General features: G+C 38.5%; 3 protein-coding genes across 4 annotated transcripts; 2 read left to right on the forward strand and 1 right to left on the reverse strand.

Annotated features, from left to right (window-relative positions):
* Positions 1-2,165: 2,165 nt before the first annotated feature.
* LOC116303040 (uncharacterized) lies at positions 2,166-10,090 on the reverse strand. Its single transcript, XM_031712482.2, has 8 exons — positions 9,501-10,090; positions 8,873-9,067; positions 8,326-8,537; positions 7,583-7,737; positions 7,161-7,225; positions 6,567-6,706; positions 5,934-6,036; positions 2,166-5,588 (listed from the first exon to the last, which is right to left on the reverse strand). Exons 1-8 carry the CDS (start codon positions 10,024-10,026, stop codon positions 3,745-3,747), a joined length of 3,240 nt encoding a protein of 1,079 aa, XP_031568342.2. The 5' UTR covers positions 10,027-10,090; the 3' UTR covers positions 2,166-3,744.
* Positions 10,091-10,816: 726 nt separating this feature from the next.
* LOC116303042 (riboflavin kinase) lies at positions 10,817-15,967 on the forward strand. 2 transcript variants are annotated; one of them, XM_031712485.2, is made up of 4 exons: positions 10,817-11,082; positions 13,660-13,811; positions 14,335-14,437; positions 15,145-15,967. In XM_031712485.2, the coding sequence occupies exons 1-4, from the start codon at positions 10,944-10,946 to the stop codon at positions 15,288-15,290; spliced, it is 540 nt and encodes a 179-aa protein (XP_031568345.2). In that variant the 5' UTR covers positions 10,817-10,943; the 3' UTR covers positions 15,291-15,967. The 2 variants fall into 2 exon arrangements, with proteins under 2 accessions (XP_031568345.2, XP_031568346.2); XM_031712486.2 differs by lacking the exon at positions 10,817-11,082 and adding an exon at positions 12,655-12,807.
* A 529-nt stretch (positions 15,968-16,496) lies between these two features.
* LOC116303041 (uncharacterized) lies at positions 16,497-21,890 on the forward strand. The gene is made up of 5 exons (XM_031712483.2): positions 16,497-16,807; positions 18,614-18,670; positions 18,755-18,887; positions 19,574-19,692; positions 20,006-21,890. The coding sequence occupies exons 1-5, from the start codon at positions 16,640-16,642 to the stop codon at positions 21,395-21,397; spliced, it is 1,869 nt and encodes a 622-aa protein (XP_031568343.2). The 5' UTR covers positions 16,497-16,639; the 3' UTR covers positions 21,398-21,890.
* Positions 21,891-23,169: the final 1,279 nt, after the last annotated feature.

Consider the following 23,169-nt stretch of genomic DNA (forward strand, 5'->3'; position numbering starts at 1 on the left):
TTGAGTAATTTGAAGCCTGTGTAAATTGTGAAAATATAAACCTGTCCACCATTGTGATAAAAATACAAAACCCAGTTATTATGTAACTGTTATCAACCTTTTATCAGCAACGCTTTTTTATTATTTTGTGGCCTGGAAATCCATAGATTCAAGAGAAAAAAGTGAAACCTCAGTTTTGAAAATTTTCTTGATTCTGATTGCCTAAAAGTTTCTATTATGTCAGCTTGTGACAGGTGGAATAGTAGGACTGCTATTGCTTGTATATATCTCACAAAAATATAATGTTGTTCACGGAATCTTTTACAGTTTAATCCAATCTCGTACCCAGAGCCCTTATTTCTTACTGCGCATGCTCGACGAAATAATAAGCCTTTTCATAGTTTAAGAATCGATTCCGCTGCGCATGCGATTTTATCCCGAATTTCTCATCTTCTTTTGTTTGATTAAGAACAAAAGAAGGTTTAGTCAAAAGAAGGTGAGAAATTCGGGATAAAATCGCATGCGCAGTGGAATCGATTCTTAAACTATGAAAAGGCTTATTGGACTCTGAAAAACTCCAAACAGGAAGACCCAGATTCTGGGTTTCTCGCACATGCGCATTATGACAGACTAGGTAAATTCAAAATGGCGTACGATGTTCAACGAGCATGTGAATTTGCCCTTGGAAAATTAGGTTTTGGAAGATGGTTTTCAGTTAAATTAACTCCGAAAATATCTATTAGATGGACATCAATACAATTTCCATTACAAAACCGGCAAAACTTTGAAAAATCCGGCCCTACAGGTTTTTTTGGTGTACTTAATTCGAGACGCCATCTTTTTTATTTTCCCTAGTACTGAATTTTTACTTCCGGTATCTTCCTTTGTTCTCATGAGAACCAATCACAGCACAGGAAATATTGGAGTTTTTCAGAGCCCAATTATTTTTTCGAGCATGCGCAGTAAGAAATAAGGGCTCTGGGTACGAGATGGCGTTTAATCTTGAACACTTGATGCGTGATGCTGACCACTGTGTACAAATGGGACAGCTACGAAGGGCTCTCTTTCAAGGTGTCCGAATTTTAGCGTTGGAGAGCGCGAATCACGCTGGGTGGTGCGCGCATTGCTTCAAGGAAAGATCATTGTTCTAGACGAAGCGACAGCTCAAATACTCTTCACCACCGATCAAATACTACAAACCACATTAAAAGAAAAGCTTAGAGACAGGGCAAGTATGGACCCCTCGCACTGAGTCCTGAGAGGAATTGTTCTGAGGGGAAAAACCCTGGATTTTTTTTTTTTTTGGCAAAGAAAAGACGACCTGTTGTTTTGTCCCCCAGAACAATTCCTCTAGGAAATCAATGGGGTCTCTCATTGCCACGTTTGCATCTATTTCGTACCCTAAAACAGTCCCACGATGCATTTTCAACTCAACCCAGATTTTCCCCCAACTTAGGATTGGCTATACTACTTCTACGATACGGCTGCCATCTTGAATCCCAATGCATTATGGGCCGTCCTGGGGGAAAACAGTAATGATGTCGATCGATATTGATAGCTCAACATAAGAGAATACAACAAAAGATAAAAACGGAAAATCGATCACCTTTACCCATAAAAGAAAGACAAACACACGAAACTCTGTATACTTTCAGCTATCTTTGTTTCGTTTTGCCCCCTGGCAAGATGGCCGCCGTATCATTGAAGTAGTCCATTGAATCAGTAACAGCGCGTTTGGTTATTCAGGCCCCGTCCACACGTATCCGGAAATTTTTGTATCCACAAATTTTTTTTTTTTGCGGATACGAAAATGTTCGCGTCCACACGCAACGTATTCGAATCGTTTTCACTGTCCACACGTATCCGGAAATTCCTTGATCCGCTCTGATGCACGCTAGTGCCTAGTCCCTTTGACAGATAGTTTTTCTTATTGAGCATGCGCAAAATTGTGTTTACGTCATCGTATTCGAAAATTTGCGGATACGACCGTCCACACGTATCCGTATTCGGAGCGTATTCGAAAATTTCCACTCTGGAGACCGTTCTCGAAAATTTCCGGATACGTTTGGACGCAACCCGTATCCGCAAAAAAATTTTTGCGGATACGTGTGGACGGACCCTTATACAATGTCTATACATCCGGGAAATCGCATTAGTCACGTGATACCAAAAATATTTTTCATTAATAATGAATATTAGCTTTATTACCAAAGAAGAGCAATAAATTTATCTATTTTTAACAAGATTTGCTCTGGGCGAAAAGTCTCCACGACGTCAACTAGTTATAAAGAGTCGTCAATGTCAATCGCACGCAGCTTCATAGGACTGGACACTTAGTGCAATAGATCCCTTGCATGTGACGTCAAAGCTGCTCAATTTGGAGGGGAAAACAAAATAATTTCAATCTCCTGAGAACTGGAAACCTATTGTTATGTCCTCCAAATTGAACTGCATTCCGACGTGCTGCAAGGTGTCTATAGCAGATATCCGTGTTACACTATTAGAGTAGATACCATATTTATTATATAGATATCGATGAAATACCAGGTTTTCTCTAGTGTCGAAAACTTGATATCTTTCACCAGTGGAAGATACCATATCATTCACACGTGAAGATATCGCTGTTGACAATAAAGAATAAAGAAATAAAGAATTTTTAAGCACTTGTTTTATTTAAGTTTCATCGATATCTATATAATAAATAGAACATTACATGGCCGCTATGAGATACGAATTTTATCTTCTATTATCTTTAATTTAGATATCTCACGAGTGAGCGCAGCGAACTGAATCAATTGAACACTCGAAGATAAAATTCGTATCTCCGCGCACCCATGTAATATCCTCTATATCCGTGAAAAAGTTTTTAAAAAAGTACAAATTAGTGCAAGGTTTTGTAGGTCTACGGTCTTCTGAAGTCTACTGAACTTACTAATTTGTGGATTTCTTACAAAGTATTTCACGGATATTTGGTACGCACTACACCTTTAAACAATTTTTCAAGTCAAGGTCTTTGCATCAATACGATGGATATATAACCTGAAAATTGTTTGAAGGCAATAGTCTGATATCTGCTCTTTTACCTTTCGCAGAAGGAACGCATTGAACATCGAATCGTGTATCAGTCCGCACCATTAGTTTCTTTTCCAAACCCGAAATGGGCTAAATTTCAAATGTAAGCCATAACTATTGATCTCTCAAGGACGCTTTAGCAAAAAATATTTATAAAAATTCCGTTACCTTGAGAATTTTTTTCAGGTAACCAACTCGAGGTTGGACTTGGTGTGTTCATACATTTACTGTATTTTATCAAGACCAACCTCGACTTGAAACAATTGTTTAGTGGTCACTCAAGCGAATACTGGAAAAGACTATTTAGGGGAAAACATGATAACGAATAAAGCGTCATTTTCATGTTGAGGTCAAGAGCCATTATGATTAGTTTTTAACATTATTAGCTCGACTTTTTATTTAAGCTTATTATTTTCTTTCCTTTTTTGAGGAGGGGGAGGGGAGAGGGTTGAGGCAGGTAGACTTCCAAGTACAAAAAACTTGGGTTTTACTTACGAAATGAAAAGTTAAACTGGCAATAGTACTAAAGTCAAAGGACAAAAAAAGTTTGATTGTGGTAGATCTTCGCATGATTCCGTCGTATTTTCGGTATCGCCTCGGTACCCGAGATCCAAATATTTGACTATCGTAGATCTTCGAGAGATTCCGTCTAATCTTCGGCATTGTCTCGGTACCCAAAATCCAAATGTTTGATTATCGTAGATCTTCGCGTGATTCCGTCGTATCTTCGGCATCACCTCGGTACCCGAGATCCAAATCCGACAAATACTTCGCAGCCGTCTTCACTGACTGGGTAGGCGTAACTTCATCATCATTCCCTTCAGATGCTTTCCTCTTAGGTGTCTTATCACCAGCGTCGCTGTCATCTTCATCATCGGTATCATAGTACTCATCATCATCATCATCATCATCGCTGTCTGAGTTGACTGGGGTTCCTCCCTCTTCTCCAGGTGATCTTAACGTATCTGTATCAGTATCATTATCTGCTGTTTTATAATCGAGTGACGTGGTGCTGCTACTTGTTGGGCCAGCGGCTGTCTCGTAGTTACTGGTAGTATCAGTGTCAGAGGCTGGTTCATCTAGAGCACTGACGTAGGACTCAGAATCGCTGTCAACAGTATCTGGACTACGTCTATCAGCTTTTCTTCCGTTTGTTACTCCCTCCATGGTAGGCAAACTGGTTTGTTCGGTCTGACTGGTTGAGTTAGAAGCTCCATCTTCATTGGTTCTATTTGTCACGTGATTGACGTCTGGACCAACGACAACTGCACCGTCGGGTTTTGCTTGGATTTCAATTTGTTGCACGGTAAACACGTTGCCATGGTTACCAGAAATCGTTTCCAGTCCCCCCTCTTTCACTTGATTCCCAGCGATAGACTTCTGCAAAGAGTCAATTTCTTCTTGGTTCAATTCCTTTGAAGACCTAACTGCTTGAGCGTAAGACTTCTTGGATGATTCACCAGACACTTCTGTCACGTATTCTTTCTTTTCATAGCTGGGCACTAGCGTGACAGCTGCTTGCTTGTTTGACGTGACAGTCACGGATGACACGAACGTCTTTTTGGCCTGGACTTGTTTTTGGAAAGTCGAAGTAAAGGTTTCTAAGTCATCATCATCATCATCATCATTGGTATCATCTTTACCCTTGGTGTCAATCACAAGGACTGACGGCTGAGAGTTCACACTGACGTTTAAAGTAGTTTCCACATGTTTGGGTTCATTGTCATTTTTATCATTCAAGCCTATCCCAGAATCAGCAACATCAAGCTTCTCTCTCTCAGAATCATCATTTTCACTACCACCTCTGACGGCAGATTGCGTGACAATGTTGCGAGATGGCGTGAGCTCTGTTTCAAATGCCTTGCTCACTTCAATTTGGATCATTTCCTGTACTTCCGGTTTGAGAATCTGTGACGTATTTTTCTTGGGAGAATAAAAACTAGAAGCGCTTGCTTCCGGTTGGCCCATATCTTTTTCTTCCGGTTGGCCCATATCTTTTTTTTCCGGTTTAGGTTCTAACGTATTTGAATCAACGCCTGACATTTGATTCATTCCCGAGGAAGGAAAATAAATACTTTCTGACTCGTACATACCAGTTGTTCCGGGGGACGACTCTAATTCCGGTACAGATTTAACTTCCGGCGCGGATTCTACTTCCGTTAAAGATCCAACTTCCGGTATAGGCGCTACTTCCGGTGCAGATTCAACTTGAGGTTGTGCTCCCATTTGAAATAGCGGCTCCTCGATGACTGCAGAACGTCCCTCCCGCGCTCCTTCTTCAGAAATAACACCTATTGATGCCTCAGCTCCTCCTTTAGGAGCAGTTTCGATATAGTCCTTGGAAACTCTTTTCACTTTCGCGTTCTTAATTGGCGAGAAATTCTCGGGGGAGACTGGGCCGCTGACATGTAGATCCAGGCTCTCACCTGCATCTTTTTCATCGTGGGGGGACTGTTCCCGAGGTGAGGTGATGTTTGTTACCGAAGACATCTCGTGGGACAAGTTTTCATCTTTCTTTATCTTAGTCACATCTTTACCTACATGAAAAACAATTTGTTTAGGAACCGTTCTTTTCACGGGCATGGGGGCAGCTGGTGAGATTTTGTGAATTGCAACTGAAAAATGTATGGCTTCTTCCCAGCCTGAATTTTAGTTACGTGGCACCCTATTAAAACAGAATAATTTCTTAAAATAAATTTTCTATTGAGCTTATTATTTTTGGGGTGGCTCCTCTTAGACGCCAAATTTGTTTACGTGTCCCCACTAAATCCCAGCAGCCGACTGCGCATAAAAAGTGAATGGTCCCTTAACACAAATTGGAACCAGAGGAGTCACATCCACTTTATTACACTTTTTATCAAATAGTTCACTTACATTCCTACCTTCTGATTTGCTCTCTGCTGGTGTTGAAAGTTGTTGTGGTGGGTATCCTGTGTCCTCAACAGCAAATCCTCTCTTAATCATTTCATCATTGACCCAAATATCCTGAGAAAACAAAGAAAAATTCTATAGTACAAAAGGATGACACATGGTATGAAATGAAAAAAAACAACATTCTACCATAGCTATAAAGCATTTCCAGTAAAGAAAGAAATAATACTCAAGGGAATGACACATGGTCTGAAATGGAAAAACATTGCACCATAGCTGAAAAGCATTCCTAGTAAAGAAAGAAATAATACTCAAGGGAATGACACATGGTCTGAGATGGGAAAACATTGCACCATAGCTGAAAAGTATTCCTAGTAAAGAAAGAAATAATACTCAAGGGAATGACACGGTCTGAAATGGGAAAACATTGCACCATAGCTGAAAAGCATTCATAGTAAAGAAAGAAATAATACTCAAGGGAATGACACATGGTCTGAAATGGGAAAACATTGCATTATAGTTGAAAAGCATTCATAGCAAAGAAAGAAATAATACTCAAGGGAATGACAATACAATACAATACAATACAATACAAAGGAGGTAGAACCAGGGATAGTAGCTGTGAACATCTTACAGTACAGTACCTGTGCCGTCACCGTGTCATAAACATCAAGACAAGGTATATCCCCACAGTATTTGATTGCTTTGACCACGATGACCTTCCAGTCAGGATAGTGTGTTAGGTTCTTGAATACTTCAGTAGCACTATCTTCCCAGGTACCATCTAAAATCATATCACACAAAAAAGAATATGTTTTTGTTGATTTAAAGATTTTCCCAAAGAATGGGTGTAGTGGTAGTGCACTGGCTCGTCACTTCTGGCTCTCAAGTGTGATTCCTGAACTTGGCGTTATATTGAGTTTGGGAGTAGGCCATGTTCTGAATCTTAAAATTTGGACTTTGCATTGCTACGCAGCCACCCCAGACAAAAATCGTGACGTGCACTTTGCCATAGACTGCCGTCAATCAAACACATAGACGTCATTTACATGCATGTGATTCAAAAGGCACCAAAGTATTATGAGCCACATCCAAACGCATGTAAATGACGTCAATGTGTTTGATTGATGGCAGTCTATTGCAAAGTGCACGTCGCAATCGCTTGTCTAGGGTGCCTCGTAGCAATGCAAATGGCGGTAAGTCATATGATATTTCAAGCACTTGAAAATAGTTTTTACCTTTAGGTTTAGTGTTTGCTAGGTAGCACTCGATTGCTTGGAAGGGTAGCTGCAAGTGTTCTTCCCTAAAAGACAAAAAAAAATAGTTTTTTGCCTCTCATACTAAGGAAACTATGCCATCACTCTCGATATGAAAAATATAAAATATATCATAATTGATCGTGAGTCTTGAATTTATCATTATTAAAAGAAACTTAGAAAATACTAAAAAAAACAAAAAAACTAATTTTTTTAAATTTTAATGTTAAAACACTAAAGAAAATCTTAAAATTCATCAACAAACTTAAGAAAACTATTAACAAGATGTTTTGATGTTATGATAACAATTTGGCTCATCCTATTTTAGCTCTTTGGGGAACCCACTTGTGAATTCCAAATTGCACTTGCAACTAGATGATTACCTATACCTATATTCAACCTACTTGAGTTTTCTCAGCCTGTATTTGGGCACTGCGGCATCTGAGTCCCCATAATCCACATAATATAAGGCCACTGTTCCATCATCGTTGATTTGAGTGACTTTTGCACGGTATCTGGAATCATCATGGGAGAAAGGCGCAGAACAAACCATTCCAACCTGGACAATAGTTAATATAAGATTATTAATCATCATATGCAATTAATTTCAAAAGTACATTAATATATTACACCTGACCAGTATTCAACGTATGTCACGTCATAGCCAACATGTTGGTCGACAATGATTTATTTATTTATCCTATAGTTAGGATAGTACGCTCGTGCTGATTGGTCAAAAACTGTGCTTAATTAGTGAACGGAGCACAGTGCTGATGCTATCCGCGTGCGGAAAGTGATATTTATTACTTAACGGAGCACAGAAAAAGCTGGTTTATTTGGTAAATATTTTATATTTTATCTATTTTATATTTTATGCTTTTTTATTATTGACTTTTTTTTTGTTAAGAGGACTCTACTGAAAATCACTTGCAAAAGAGACAGAGGCCTTTAAAAATATTCATTATTATTATCATTATTCATTTATTATTAAAGAAAGCATTCCTTGTTGGTTTCTCGTACTAGATCAACCAACATGGTGGCTGTTTCATTCTTATTTATACCTCAAGAGAATTTGAGTCATGAGGTTGCACTCCAAGAATTTGCCAAAAAAAAAATAATACACAAACAATGTCCCATGCTTGCCTACCTCAACAGAATCTACAACGTCATTTTCACTGCTGGCTGCAGCGTCATTCGTCAGAGTATCAATAAGCAAATCAAGTTTCTGGGCATCCCCAGTGCGGACCAGTTGTATCCAGAAGTGACCTGGGTTATCCACAGCAGAAATGAACACCTCTTCGTAGTCAGAAGTGTTGGGGTACTTGGCCGAGGACGGTGCTTCTTCTGAGGTTATTGGTGCTATTGTGGGAATAACCAGCATGGTATAAGATTAGAATGAAGGCAATTGTAATATTAAGTATTGATGGTACTTGTTATCATTGTTATTGGTAATATGTATTGTAGATGATGATGATGATGCTGATTTCAGGTGGTAACAATGACAATGAAGGCAACAGCAGAAGATGATTGGTTATCATGATAATGACAATAGCTGATAGTAATGATGGTGATGAATATATTGATCGATAATACTGATATAAGGGAGGTATTGATAATGACTAATAAAGTGATGCCGACGAACACAATGAGTGATGCATGATGATGACAACACTTTTCAAGCTAGTAAATCTAACCTTGCTGTTCCTGTATTGGTTGTACTAATGTCTTGCTTTGTTTTAATGGTTTCCTAGCCATTGCGAGCTCATGTTCGGCAATCTGTTCATCAATGAGTCCCTTGGCGTTAGCTATCTGGTCAGTAGTACCTTTTATCGTACATTTTCTACGTTCATCACTTCTTATTTCACTCCTGTCAATTGTTATCTTTGCACCTAAAGAAATGTATCAAAAATACAAAAGTATTTCACTTGTAGAGTGACAACAATTCCCAAGGAGTGGGGAGGGTCTGAGGAGGGTATATCATGTAGTTCCAGAAAATATCCACACCTCGACCATGGAGGGGGATTGGGATTGCAAAGTGGTGGGGAGAGTTTGAGAAGGGTATATTGTGTAATTCAAGAAAAATATAATTTCCAAGGGGTGGGGAGGGTCTGAGGAGCATACATCTCGTAGTACCAGAAAATATTCATACTTCTCCTATGGAGGGGGATTGGAATTTCCAAGGGGTGCTGAGGGTCTGTGGAGGGTATATATCAGTAATTCTAAAAATTATCCACACCTTCTTAATTAACATTAATAAAAACAATTTAGGTTTATGTGACATTTGTACAGATATAAGCACAAAATATTTACAAATGTACGCACCAGATACTCTACTAAGATGGCGGATAGTTGAGCCTCCGCGGCCAATAACCCTTCCACAAGACTTTTGAGGAATATAATAATCTATTGTAAATGTTTTAGGCTGGTCAGAAACAACCTTTTTGATCATAATTTCAGCTTTTTTCGCCTTTTCTCTCTCGCCTTTTATCACTACTGTTCTCATTTTGTCGTCTTGTGTTCGTGGAGTTGCATCAAAATCATCTCTAACTTCAACTTTCTCCTTCTCGTCGTCTTTAAATCTCACATAAGCACCGCTTTCCTTTTGTATCTGTTTGATATTTTCTCCTCCTCGGCCGATAACAGAACCAACGACATTTTGAGGGATTTTTACTTCAATCTTAGTTTCAAAAATAGTTGAAACCTTCGACGTTTCTTGTTCATCTTCGTCGTCTTCATCGTCCGATATTTCTGCCCTCTGTCGTCTTCTGTACCATAAAAGCAACAGGAGAGCTACTGCAGGGACTCCTATTGCTATTGCCACTCTTTGTTCGGGAGAAAGTAGAGGCATTTTGGAGAAAAAAGAAAGAAAATAAGGAGAATTTTTGGTGTTTTTTGGTGAATTTTTGTGAACACGCTGGATTTGCTGCGGATCCACGCCAGCATTGACATTCAAACGAGTCACACAAGGACTAATGTGAGTTTAGGGAGGGGAGGGTGGGGGAAATGTACGCAATAGAAAAACTCTGGTCAGTCCACAGGGAGCCCAATTTAGATTAAAGTGAATGGTGAAAATAAAATCGGAAAAATCAAATAATTAATGATTTTTTAAATTCGAGATCGAGATAATGTCCTCCGTAATGCGAAAGAGTAAAAAAATCAATAAAAAATGCAGTAGAACGTTTTTTTCGCGCGCGCCTTTGTTTTCCTATATAATTTTCCTATGGTATCTGATTAGGTTGATCTTATGTATATATACTCTGAGATCAGCATCAGATACCATTTTATTTTCACCATTCACTTTAATCTAAATTGGGCTCCCTGTGGTCAGTCAGTCGGTCAGTCGGTCAGTCGGTCAGTCGGTCAGTCGGTCAGTCGGTCAGTCGGTCAGTCGGTCAGTCGGTCAGTCGGTCAGTCGGTCAGTCGGTCAGTCGGTCAGTCGGTCAGTCGGTCAGTCGGTCAGTCGGTCAGTCGGTCAGTCGGTCAGTCGGTCAGTCGGTCAGTCAATTTTTAAAGACTGATATTCTTCTTTTTTTTGCAAAAAGCCTTTATTTGCAATGTTTGTCCACATTTCGATCCCATAAAGCTTTTCCATATCTATTTTTAGTAGCCGTGGCCTTTGCCATTTACTTCATTTCTGATTAATTCTCCGCTACGCCGTGATTGTCATGTTAACCTCCGCAGGCTACCAGCACATCACTTTAAAAGAAAACACTTCAAATCTCATATTTACTCATCGACCTACCGACCAAACATCTGCCGGAAAAGATGGATGAAAGTATCCTTTCCTCAATATACAAAAACGAGTCGAAAAACTGTGAACATTCGAAAAATCTACCCATTTTCATCCGAGGAAACGTGAATTATGGCATGGGAAGAGGAGGGAAAGAACTTGGAATACCTACTGGTTAGATATTTGAAGATATATATGTATATCAACAATACGTATTTACTTCTTTTAGGACATATCTTTCTTTTTTTGTCATTGAATAATTTTATATCCGTTTTTTGCACTCGTTTCGCGTATTAATATGCAGTAAAAGATAGCTTGTAAGCTCGGCTTTATTAGCTTTTGCTCTTGAGGCAAACATATAAATGAGATATATGGCAAAGTTGCACGAACGAAATATAGCCGGGATTTGACGCGGTGTAGTAGTAAGGATTTTAGTTGATTGCTCAAGTACGTGTATGTATAATAGTAGATTCGGCCATTTTTTTCTGGAACAAGATAAGACAACAGTAAACAAGTTATAAGGTTATCACGAAGAATCAGGTGCGGAAATTAAACAAGCCTTGGCAGGAGACCAAGGGAAACTCCATCTTTGTGTAAACATGCATTTCATGTGAAGTTTCTGAATAAGCTTCTAGAGAACAGTTCATTACAACAATTCCATATCATATTTTTAATCAAAGTTCGGTTCACCGATCTACCTTAAAATTGTTGCTATAATCTAAAACAAAAACTTTGAAATTTGGGAGCCGAAGTGGAGTGGTGAGTTTATCAATCGAATCCCATGCAGTGTCTAGTGACATCTAGTCTCACTTAATATAAAAGGCCAAAGTTGTAGAATTCTAAATACTCATTCCAATTTTGCATTGAAAATTTCAATTATTGATTCAACAATAGAACAATAAAGATTTTGTGATGGACTTCTGCTGCCCTAACGACTAACTAGTGGAGGGATTACATGATATCTGACTATACTCTTCTCTTTTTGTTACTTGACAAGAATTTAGATAAAGTTCGAAAAAATAAAAAAGAATATGAATGAAAAAATGGATTATTTAGTTCAATTTCATAAGTGAATAAGTATTGACCAAATGACCTGATGAATGAATGAATGAAACGAATGAATGAAACGAATGAATGAATGAATGAATGAATGAATGAATGAATGAATGAATGAATGAAACGAATGAATGAATGAATGAATGAATGAATGAGAGAAAGAAATGAAGAAAGAAATGAAGAAAGAAAGAAAGAAGGAAAGAAAGAAGGAAAGAAAGAAAGGAAGAACGAAAGAAAGAACGAAGGAAAGAAGGAAAGAAGAAAAAAGAAAGAAGAAGAAAGAAGAAAGAAAGAAAGAAAGAAGAAGAAAGAAGAAAGAAAGAAAGAAAGAAAGACAGAAAGAAAGAACGCCAAAGAACATACAGCCCTCCCTCCCTCCTCCGCATCCCTCACTCACTTCACCCTCCTCCGAAGCCCTCACTCCCCTCCCCCCTCCCTCCCTCCCTCCTCCCTCCCTCCCTCCCCCCTCCCCTCCTCCCGCCCTCCCTCCTCCCTCCTCCTCCTTCCCTCCCGCTTCCCTTCCTCCCTCCCTCCTCCCTCCATCCCTCCTGCTCCCTCACCTCCCTCCCTACCTCCCTCCCCCCTCCCAAGAAGAAAGAAAAAATGAACGAACGAACGAACGCACGAAAAGCCAGACAGACAGACAAACCAAAACTATAGAATCGCTCTATTGAGCCACCACTCCTTGCGTACAGCGGTATCTCCTCAAGCTTTCAATATTTTTGGCCAAAGACAGTCACAATAAAATGCCTCAAGAATTATTGAAAAATTTACCCATTTTTGTCCGAGGAATTGTCGTTAAAGGCTTCGGTAGAGGTAGCAAAGAACTTGGAATACCTACAGGTAACAAAATCCGTCTAAATTTTAGCGATCGTCTGTAGTATTTTTACGTTTTAGTGAATAACAATGACCTTTACTCGTTTGTAAAAGGTGACTCTATACTAACTTACGAAAAATCTTCTTAAACTTTAGTAAAATATTGATACTGGATGTCCTTAGATATATTTAAAAATTATAAACATTGTATTATTTCGCTTATATTTTATATTTAAATACAAACGTAAATTTAATATTATTTACTACGCGAGTTGGATATTTTTTTCGACGAGAATTTTATGTTATGTCATTAGCTTCGCTTGATTGCTTATTGTCAGAAAATTGCGAAATTTAATAATTATGTCAACTTTGTTAATTTTATTTACTTCGTATTAGATTATTTCAAATATTTTATATTTTCTATTTTGAACATTTCCAAGCAATGTTCAAGCACTACACTTGATTCGTATCACACATTTCTCTCATTATATCAAATGGTTTCGTGGCAGCAACGTTGTCGGGCAGGAGGCAGAGATAATGTCATATTTTTACATGACAAAAGATTTTATTTTCCAAAGGAGAACATTCCTATTGTTTCGTACTAACAACATGGATACTATATATTATATAATTGATCATATTTCATTGCTCTTGAAACATATATCAGTACATGGTTTTTGTGGACCTTGCATTTGTGCTGGTTGGATATTCTAATAGTAACTACACATATACCCTATTCCGACCCTTCCACACCCCTTGGAAATTCCAATCCCCCTCCTTGGGGAGATATAGATATTTTCTGGAACTTCACTTCTAAAATATATTGGCCCTCCTTGACCATGATCCTTTCAAATGTTGAATTATTTGCTCTTTTTTTAGCTAATTACCCAGAAGAAGTTGTGGAAAAGTATTCTAGTCTGATAAACACTGGTATTTATTGTGGATGGGCCAAGGTTGATGGTGGTGAGGTGTATAAGATGGTGATGAGTGTAGGCTGGAATCCATACTATAAAAACAACAAAAAATCTATGGTAAGATGAAACCTTCAAATTAAATGGATTCCCTGAAACAACCTTGTGGTTGATCTAAGTCAGGGCATGGCTAACTCACAGATCGAACCCTGAAACACCCTCTGGGCTGATCTAAGTCAGGGCATGGCTAACTCACAGATCAAACCCTGAAACAACCTCTGGGCTTATCTAAGTCAGGGCATGGCTAACCTACAGATCGAACCCTGAAACAACCTCTGGGCTGATCTAAGTCAGGGCATGGCTAATGCACAGATTGAACCCTGTAATAACCTCTGGGCTGATCTAAGTCAGGGCATGGCTAATGCACAGATCGAACCCTGTAATAACCTCTGGGCTTATCTAAGTTAGGGCATGGCTAACTCACAAATATTGAATTGGAATTTGTTATGTTAGAAAAGCACAGAAAAAACTGAATACAGTTTAACTTGAAACCCAAACTAATAATTGAATTAACCAATATTGAAATATATATTTATATATTATAATATGTGATTACAAGTATAGCTTTTTCATGATTCTTTAGGAGACACATATCATTCATGCCTTTGAGAATGATTTTTATGGGTCACAATTAAGTGTTGTTATAACTGGTCACCTGCGGCCTGAAAAATCATATCCATCATTACGTAAGTATATATCAAAATTGAAATACTTATACCTATTCTTCTTACTCACTCCACGATGAAATAGGGATTTAGAAGTTGATTTTTATGGAGGGAGGAAAACTGGAGGAAAAACCCTCATAGCTTAGGAGAGAACCAACATTGAAACAACTCTACTCACATATGATGGAAAATCCAGATGGAATAACATATGACATGGAAACCGGCAGGGCTTGAACCCGGGTCGCATTGGTGAGAGGCGGGGCATTAGCAGTGTACACCACCCGTGCTTCCCTAATGATATGAATTAAGGTTGGGAAGTAAGGTATATTGGATACAACCAGGACACGAATACTGTATATTGCTTATCAAATGTCTAGGTTAGTTCCTTTGTGTTTCAATAAAATTTTCAAAATTAAAGTGAATCTGGCCAAGAAAATCCAAGTTAAAGTTTATGCAAATGAACACAGTTCTCTATCTGATTTACAAAACTCTTCACAGTCGTGATTTCTGTTGTATATTCCTCGTGCATTATTAATGAGTTTGATAACTTGTGCTTCAAGGCTTTTCTCCAGCTTCTCCAAATATTTTCCCACCTACATAACAATCAACTAAAGGAGTTTAGTAGAAGAAGCCACTGTGCAACCACTTTTAAATCCCATTATTTTTATCATTATTATTGAATTATATTAAGATATTTTTTTGTTTTTTGTTGTTTTTTTTGTTTGCAGAGGACCTTATAGATGCTATACATAATGATATTAGCCAAGCAAAGGAAGTTTTAGACGAGCCGGAAAATAAATCATACATGACACATTCATTCTTTACTTGCAACGATAGTGCTAGTACAAATAATGAATCTCAAAACAGGTCTTGAATAAAACTCAAATAAAAAAGAATACAAATGAGAATCAATACAATATGTTGACATTTTAAAAACAACATGAAACAAATAATCGTTCTTAAATTATAAGACAAAACAAAAAAATGGAACAAAAAAGATTCTGAGATATGGAAAAGAAAAATTTTAGTTTGTACTTCTAATTTTCAACAATGCATGGCTAAAATCATATAAAAATATTTACAATTCGACTATTCACTTCATGTAGAACCAATACTGAAAATATTGAGTTAGGAGACACTTTAAGAAAAGCTTTATATTCTTAAAGTAGACCCTTCCCTTCACTAGGAAGGCTGTGGATATTTTCTTGTTCTACACAATATACCCTCCTCAGACCCTCCTCACCCCTTGGAAATTCCAATCCCCCTGCATGTGGGAGATATAATGGTTTTCTCTCAGATCCAATCAAAATCCTACAAAACAGAAACCATCCAATCAAATTTCTTGAAATGATAGCCTATGAAAATGTGTTAAATCAACAACTTGGCCAAGTTGCATTTCGTTTGAGGCCATGACTGTCACATGACTTTCATTTTGGACCAATCAGAAATACCATGCAAATCTATCAAGTCCTTCTAATGACAGGATACTAGCAACATTTAAGTGTATTTTATCGATCCATAAAAAAGTTTATTTTAAAAATTGTACCAAAACATTTTGCTATGCTATTTTTCCCATTTCATTTCTTTCCTATTTTGTTTGTCACCAATTTTTAGATTTTTCCCATTTCATTTCTTGGGTTTTCCTTCCCTCTTCCTTTTCTTTTCAATTCCAAAACGCTCGTAAATTCTTGTGACGTTGTACGGCGGAACTGTTCGGAAGCTCCTTAGACAGATTGTTTCACGTTTTTTCTTCCCGCAAACGGCAAAAATATTGATGACCATGTTTTTATCGCTTTTCGGAATTTCACTTTACCTTTTGCAAACCTTCTCACAAAGAAAATAATTATTTATTTTTTGTTTATCTACAACTTCTTGCTATTGTTTTCACCTTTAAAAATTTCCTTAGCCGTAAACGAGATGCTTTAAATTTTCTATTTACAGTATAATTCCGGATAGACGTCTACCTCTTTGCGTGACATGTGACCTTGATTCCACGATCGTGCTGTCTAACTCGTCAATACGCGCACCCCATAACGTCATATGCAAAATATATATGCGAACAACGTGACGTCAGAATTCAAAGAAAACCCCGGAATACAATCGAAGTTAGCCCTCGTTGTCACAATCTAGACAAATAACAAAATAAGGATCAAAAACTCTTAGACGATCATCGATAAGAGAGAAGAAGTTATTTTACTGCGAAGAAAAGGAATTCATACTGTGATGTGTCGTTTAAAAAGTTATTCGTTGAGTCAGAAGTGTGTATGGCGGCTCGTCTGTTTTACAGGATCTATTTTACTCGTTTTGGGAGCTGCAAGTTTTGGTTTTGGGATGAAGCTAATAGAATTCGCTGAAAAGACAGATGTTACACCAGTTTTTGCCGGCATACCGGTGAGTTTGTGGTTTCTCATAGCGTTCTTTTACCAATATTATTTAGGTGCTCGGTATGGTCATGAACTTAAGCAGAATTAGCGATGAGGAAAAAAGCTAGGCGGTTTGATTCTATTTTGGTAAATTACTATGGCAGGAAATATAAAAGCACATGGTTTGATAATGAAATAGGGAAACCTTTTGTTGAGACAACTATAATTTTATGCTACGTATTTATATTAGAACTTATTTTCTATTTTCTTTTATTGTAAAATCGAGACAAAAGTATCCAAGCATAAATGCTCCTATTGGCAAAAACGACAAAACGTAAAATTATAAGTTTTTTTTCTAATTCAAAACTCACGCCTTCAGAAGTTATTAATCATATGTTTTAGATCAAAATCCATTGTTGAAGTTCTTGGAAGAGATAGCTTTTACATGCATATATAACCAGTATGTTTTCTTTCCTGCTAACGCGCGATTGTAACGAAGCGTGAAACGACTCATGATTATTCACTAAAATAATTGAAAATTCAATAGCGATAATGGTTACATAAATAAAATGCTTAAAAATGCTTAAAAGTTTACTAAGACTTATTGCAAAGAAAAAGTAAGATTTTGTTGCAATATACAAAAAAAAGAAAAAAAATTTAGTAAAAGTCAGAAAATAAAAATGAAAAAAATATAATTGTGAAATAAAGAGATCATTTCCTTTTAAGGATTTTCGAAATCACTTGTGACACGATTTTTGGACTTTAATAATTGTTATTCTTGCATTCTATAATGAAAGAAAATCCTTTATAAATGATGTAAGCATTGTTTTCTTAAATCTAAGTGTTAAATCACTGACATTGAATGAAATATTTATCTTGGCGAGGTCAAAGCTTGTGACTAGGCTTGTAGTTGATTCGGCAAAATCACTCGCTATTTTTAATTCTCTTGATTTATTGATAAAAATAATAACATTTTCCAAAACTACGAGGCGCTTGAACATTTCTTTCGAAACTAAGCCAGCCCTTCAGTTTCATTCGTACCTAATTATAGCAAAACCTATCATGAACCCAGTCTCCTTCCCGTGCGTGATGCTTCCGGCTATTTAGTTTATTTCCCCGCGGAAACTGTTTTGTTCCGGTACGTGGTATAGTCTTGGCGTGGGTTTAAGATGCGAATTAGTGACGGGGATGACCTTCGTTTCGTCACGTACTAACACTTGAGTGTGTTTCTGGTTCTTTTTGTGCTGGAAAGTGTCTGTCTGTCTGTCTGTGTCCGTGCGTCTGTCAGTCGGTCGATCTGTCTGTCTTTCTGTCTGTGTCCGTCCGTCTGTCGGTCGGTCTAGTGTTGTAACGCGCTACTGCTCTTAGCGCATGTTCAAGGGGTCAATGCATTGGATGATATATTTTAATTGTATTTTTCTTATCATGCACAATTTTCATTGAATATCCAAAAGCAAGTAGTGTTAAGCTAATTCCAAATCAAATATACCAGAATATTGTAATTTGTACGACCCATGATTGCACTTTTTGACCCCTTGAGCATGCGCTTAAAGCAGTAGCGCTGAACTCTTGATGCATGTATAACAGATAGACACACAGATACACAGACACACAGACCGATAGTGACAGACAGAAACTAGACCGACCGACAGACGGACGGACACAGACAGACAGACCAACCGACAGACGGACGGACACAGACAGACAGACAGATAGACAGACAGACAGACAGATAGATAGTGACAGACAGACAGACCGACCGACAGACGAAACTTTTGATACATGTATAAAACTCCCTATCGTGAACAATAATCATTGATTCCGTTACTTCCAGATGATGTTAGCTGGTTTCCTGGGCCTAGCATCAGGATTGTGCAAGAAAGGCTGGCTCGTAAGTATAGATTGTACGTCACGTGGATGTCTAAGTATGCGAGGAACCTGGGCACTAATTTCAGTTGGTACATTTTTGTATCAGGTGACCGGTTATGGTATTTGTTGTGTGATTATCAGCATGCTATCAATACACATGAACTACAGATTCATGGGGAAAGAGCTGCCATCACTTCCGATATACAGGGAACAATGCATGAACGAGCCAAAAGTTCAAAGTGAGTATCACGTGATAACATTCTTGTTCCCAGACCCTATTCTCTTTGGGTTTTTTTTAAGATTGTGTTGATTTTGCATGTATGAGGTAACTAGATATCTGAATCAGGCTTTGCTTGTCATAGCAAGGGGTTAGTAATCCACGATCCGTGAGAGGATGACTAGACTCTCCTCTAGCCTTCGGCCGACTAACTTAATGAGTCTGTAATAGACCTCTTCGGCTTGGGGTAATGTTTTCCCATTTCAGACCACGTGTCATTCCCTTGAGAATAAGATTCTTTGTTTAAGCTGTATCCATATTCATGTGTCTTCTCATGTGCAACCGAGCGGAAACCTTAATCAAAGAAATGATACTCTAGGGAATGACATGTGGTCTGAAATGGGAAAACATTACGTCAGAGCCGAAGAGGTCTATTCCTCCCGGCACTCGATAACAGTGTTTGCGCCGAAATCTAAGGCATAACTGTATAAATGCTTCGCGGCCATACTACGATCAACACTCGGTCTGGAGGTATGGTCCTCGTTATTCAAACAATAAAAACAAAAATTTTCCCAAAATGTTTCCAGCTTGAAAATTAATTTGCTTTTAAATAAGTGTATTTAAAAAGAACAGGAGGAATTAATCCTACGCATTCGCAGTCGCTTCTTTAATCTAGAACTATTACTTACTAACTTGTGTTGTCTTCAGATCACTGTGACAGATATATTGGTACCGTGGCACTTTGTAGTACAGCTGTTCTCATGTTACCATTTATCCTTGCTGCAATCTTGTCTTGTGTAGCAGCCAAGAGAATCTTGAAAAAGAAGGTACGTGAGTTGACTATTAGGCTCAAGGCCAGTCCATCAGTCCATCCATTCATCCATCCCTCCCTCCCTCCTTTCATCCACCCCTCCTTCCCTCCCTCCATCTCTCAATCTCTTCCTCCCTCCCTCCCTTCCTCCACAACTCCCTCCCTCCCTCCCTCCCTCCATCCCTTCATCCCTCCATCCCTCCATCCCTCCATCCCTCCATCCCTCCATCCCTCCAACCCTTCATCCCTCCATCCCTCCCTCCCTCCCTCTTCCATTCATCCATTATTTTTTCTTATTTGGTTGATATTTTCTCATACCTCATTCACAGAACTGCTGCATATTCTGGTTCACGTGCAGCAAAGTAGAACCCTCACTACCGATATACGACGTCAAGTTACATCGATACAAAAACAGACAAAAGACTAACCCAGTAGGTCTCTTGAGCTACAAAAGTAACACATCCAAGGGATTTGTCTGCGAAATCCCCGAAACACGACCTACGGCAGAATACCTTCCCCGGATACCCGACTTTACGGACCTTGCGGGTCGTCCCGATAGTCCCGGGTACCCGGCTTCCTTCATGTTTGAATATGAAAACAAAAACTCTCGTGCGTCCGGTGAATGTCGCAAGAACAACTATGGTCACTCGAAAACTAAAGAACAGAGTCTTTCCTTAATTGGCTCGGGTTTGACAACAGAGGATGACGCTGGAACTGCGCATGTCCAACGAAAGAGAAGATCAAATTCTGTTCCTCACGGAGTGGCCACTTCTGAAGTAGACTTGAGGCTGTTGGAGCAGGATTATCTCAATAGAAGGAGTTATTTGGAGGAAGAAGAAAACGAGAAGTACTACAGTTTTGCGGCAGAGGAATGGATACAAAAAATGGTGGAGCATCTGCATGATTCGAGGTCGCGGTTATATGCGGTAAGCGATGAAGAGGATTTGAATGAAGCGCCAAGGAGGAAAGAGTCCTCGGAAAGAACCGATAAACATTGGTGTCAAGCTTCAACAGAGTCTGAAAATCAAGAAGAGCTCTCGAACCGTATGGGTTCTCCACCACAAAAGCAGCTCTCTGATGTAGGAAGGAACGTCGATGATGGATCCGCTAGAAAAATGTCGTTAAAAACTGAAAGTTGCATCAATTCAAATCCTCGCACCACAGTAGAACGTGAGTTGAGCTCAGAACCGGATAAAAATTATATAGACAAGGGAAAATTATCCAGAGACCATAATAAATTAACAGGTTCAGTTCCGCGAAGAAGGAAACTTGGAGCAAGCAGTCCGTGTGATATTGAACAAGAAACAAATTATGATGATGATCTCGTTAGCCAATTACCAACATTGAAATCCAATAATAGCCAATCAGAAGTCTCGACTACTGATAGCCAATCAGACACCTCGATTACTGATATCCAATCAGAATCCTCCGCTAATAGCCAATCAAAATCGCTGGATAATAATAAATCAGGGAAGGTGGCAGAAGAGGCGTCTATTGAGTATTTTGGAACAAAAGACTTAACTCCGCATGGTATCGTAACCCCGGTAGGACAGCCCTTCCCTACCGGGTCTTTATATTTCGAGTTTGAGAAAGCTGCTCCCACTGAGCATGCGCAGAAAAACTGGGTAGAATTTGAAGGACACCCTGAAGGTAAAGAAAAACTACTCAAAGGAGAAATGACTCTTAAGGAATATGAGGAGCTGACGTCATATCTAATGTAAATACGTCTATAAATAGAAAACTATAAATAACTTAGTTTCGTGGTAGAGTAAGATATATTATAATTGAAGCTAAATTAATGCACGTTGTGAGATTATTTCTTCTTTATGGAGATATGACATTTTTTGTCTGTGGATTACAAGATAATAAAATTATCATAATTACGTCACAAATGGTGCTGAACCATGTTACCCAGAACCACTTTCGCTCTTAGTTATCATATTAGAGCTAGACCTTTAGCATCAGGTATACCGCCAGGAATTAGGCCCCGAAAAACGCCCGCAAACACGGAGAAACATTCAGCGAGCACTGAAATTCAATATGGCGGCTATTCCAGCAACAATTTCGTTATGACGCCTTGCTAAATGTCGTGCAGTTTGACGGAATAGGACGCACGAACTTCAGTTTGAGGCTCGTGGGGCTAACAAAAACGTCGCGCTAAAGGTCTTTATTGTTTCCCGTTTACCCCAAATAAAGGTAAATTTAATAGACTAAGATGTTCAATAATTCGTTGAATTCCCCAAGACCTGATAATGATAAAGCGAGCAATGCTATGGGAGCTTGTAGACAGTGTCTTAACCAGTTCCTGAAAATAATTTTCAATTTTAATGACATTTCGCGCCCGGGGGGGGGGGGGGGGGGGGGTACTTCCCTATGTTCGCTATACGGGTACGTGCCGCCAAACAGGGCATGGTTTTCAGCGATTGTACTCTGGAACAGGGTATATAAAATCGCGCTCGCTCTGGAACAGGGTATATGAAATCACGCTCTCTCCTCTCTGGAACAGGGTTTTCAACGATCTTGCTCTGGAACAGGGTATGAATTTCAGCGATTTTTACTCTGGAACAGGGTCAGGGTTCAGAGGGCTCAACGGCACATCCATACCCTAAACGAGCAAGAGTTACCCCCCCCCCTCCCCGGGATTTCGCGACATTTCAAGGATTTCCTTGTAATTCCATCATTTATAAGGCGCTTTATTTTCTTTGACTCTTATTTTTCGGAAAACCTATCGCCAGTAAAGTAATTTTGTCTGACTTTCTAATGCGAAATTGACGAGAAGATTCTACTTTCACGGCTCACAGTCTAGAACTCCCTCATTTACTTGATCATCCTTAAAATGATTGATTTTTTAAAAAATCTATTTTGACTACACATTTTTCCACCGTCAATTAATCTACTTTGTCCAGGATCCCGGAAATTCTGTCCGATTAGTTCTGTCATATTATTTCTACAATGGATTGCTTTGGATTGATTTTCACTACACCTAAGCCAATGAAAAATACTTTTCGAAGCTGTTTCCAATCATCTTGATGTTTTTGTACTAATTGAAGGCATATGGTATGTGTTGTTTGATTACGGCGTTCCTCGATAATCAATTTGACAATGGTATATACCTTATTCAGAGATTGTTTTCGGTCGGAGGTCTGTCATGGGCGATCTGAGGATATGTGCTAAAAAGGAATATTTGTGTTTTTATGTTTTTCTATACGAAAAATTACATTCCTATTATCATTATTATTATTATTATTATTATTATTATTATTACTTTTTATTCATTTATTCATTTTTTGTCATGCTTCTTATTCCAAGAAACTACGTTGCTCGACATTGAATATATTAAATTTTGCAGCGCGCTACTCCGCTAGTCTCAGATATAGAATTCAGATAATTTCCGAATGACAAGGGTTTTTATTTAAAATAGGTAGAAAATGTATTGACTTATTAATGATTAATTTATTTGTTTATACATCAATAGATATATTTCAATTGTAGT

The sequence above is a fragment of the Actinia tenebrosa genome, unplaced genomic scaffold (genome assembly GCF_029948245.1).
Source record: "Actinia tenebrosa isolate PJP-AT-01 unplaced genomic scaffold, QUT_ActTen_1.0 PGA_scaffold0__85_contigs__length_37466705, whole genome shotgun sequence".
Classification (NCBI taxonomy): Eukaryota; Metazoa; Cnidaria; class Anthozoa; order Actiniaria; family Actiniidae; genus Actinia; species Actinia tenebrosa.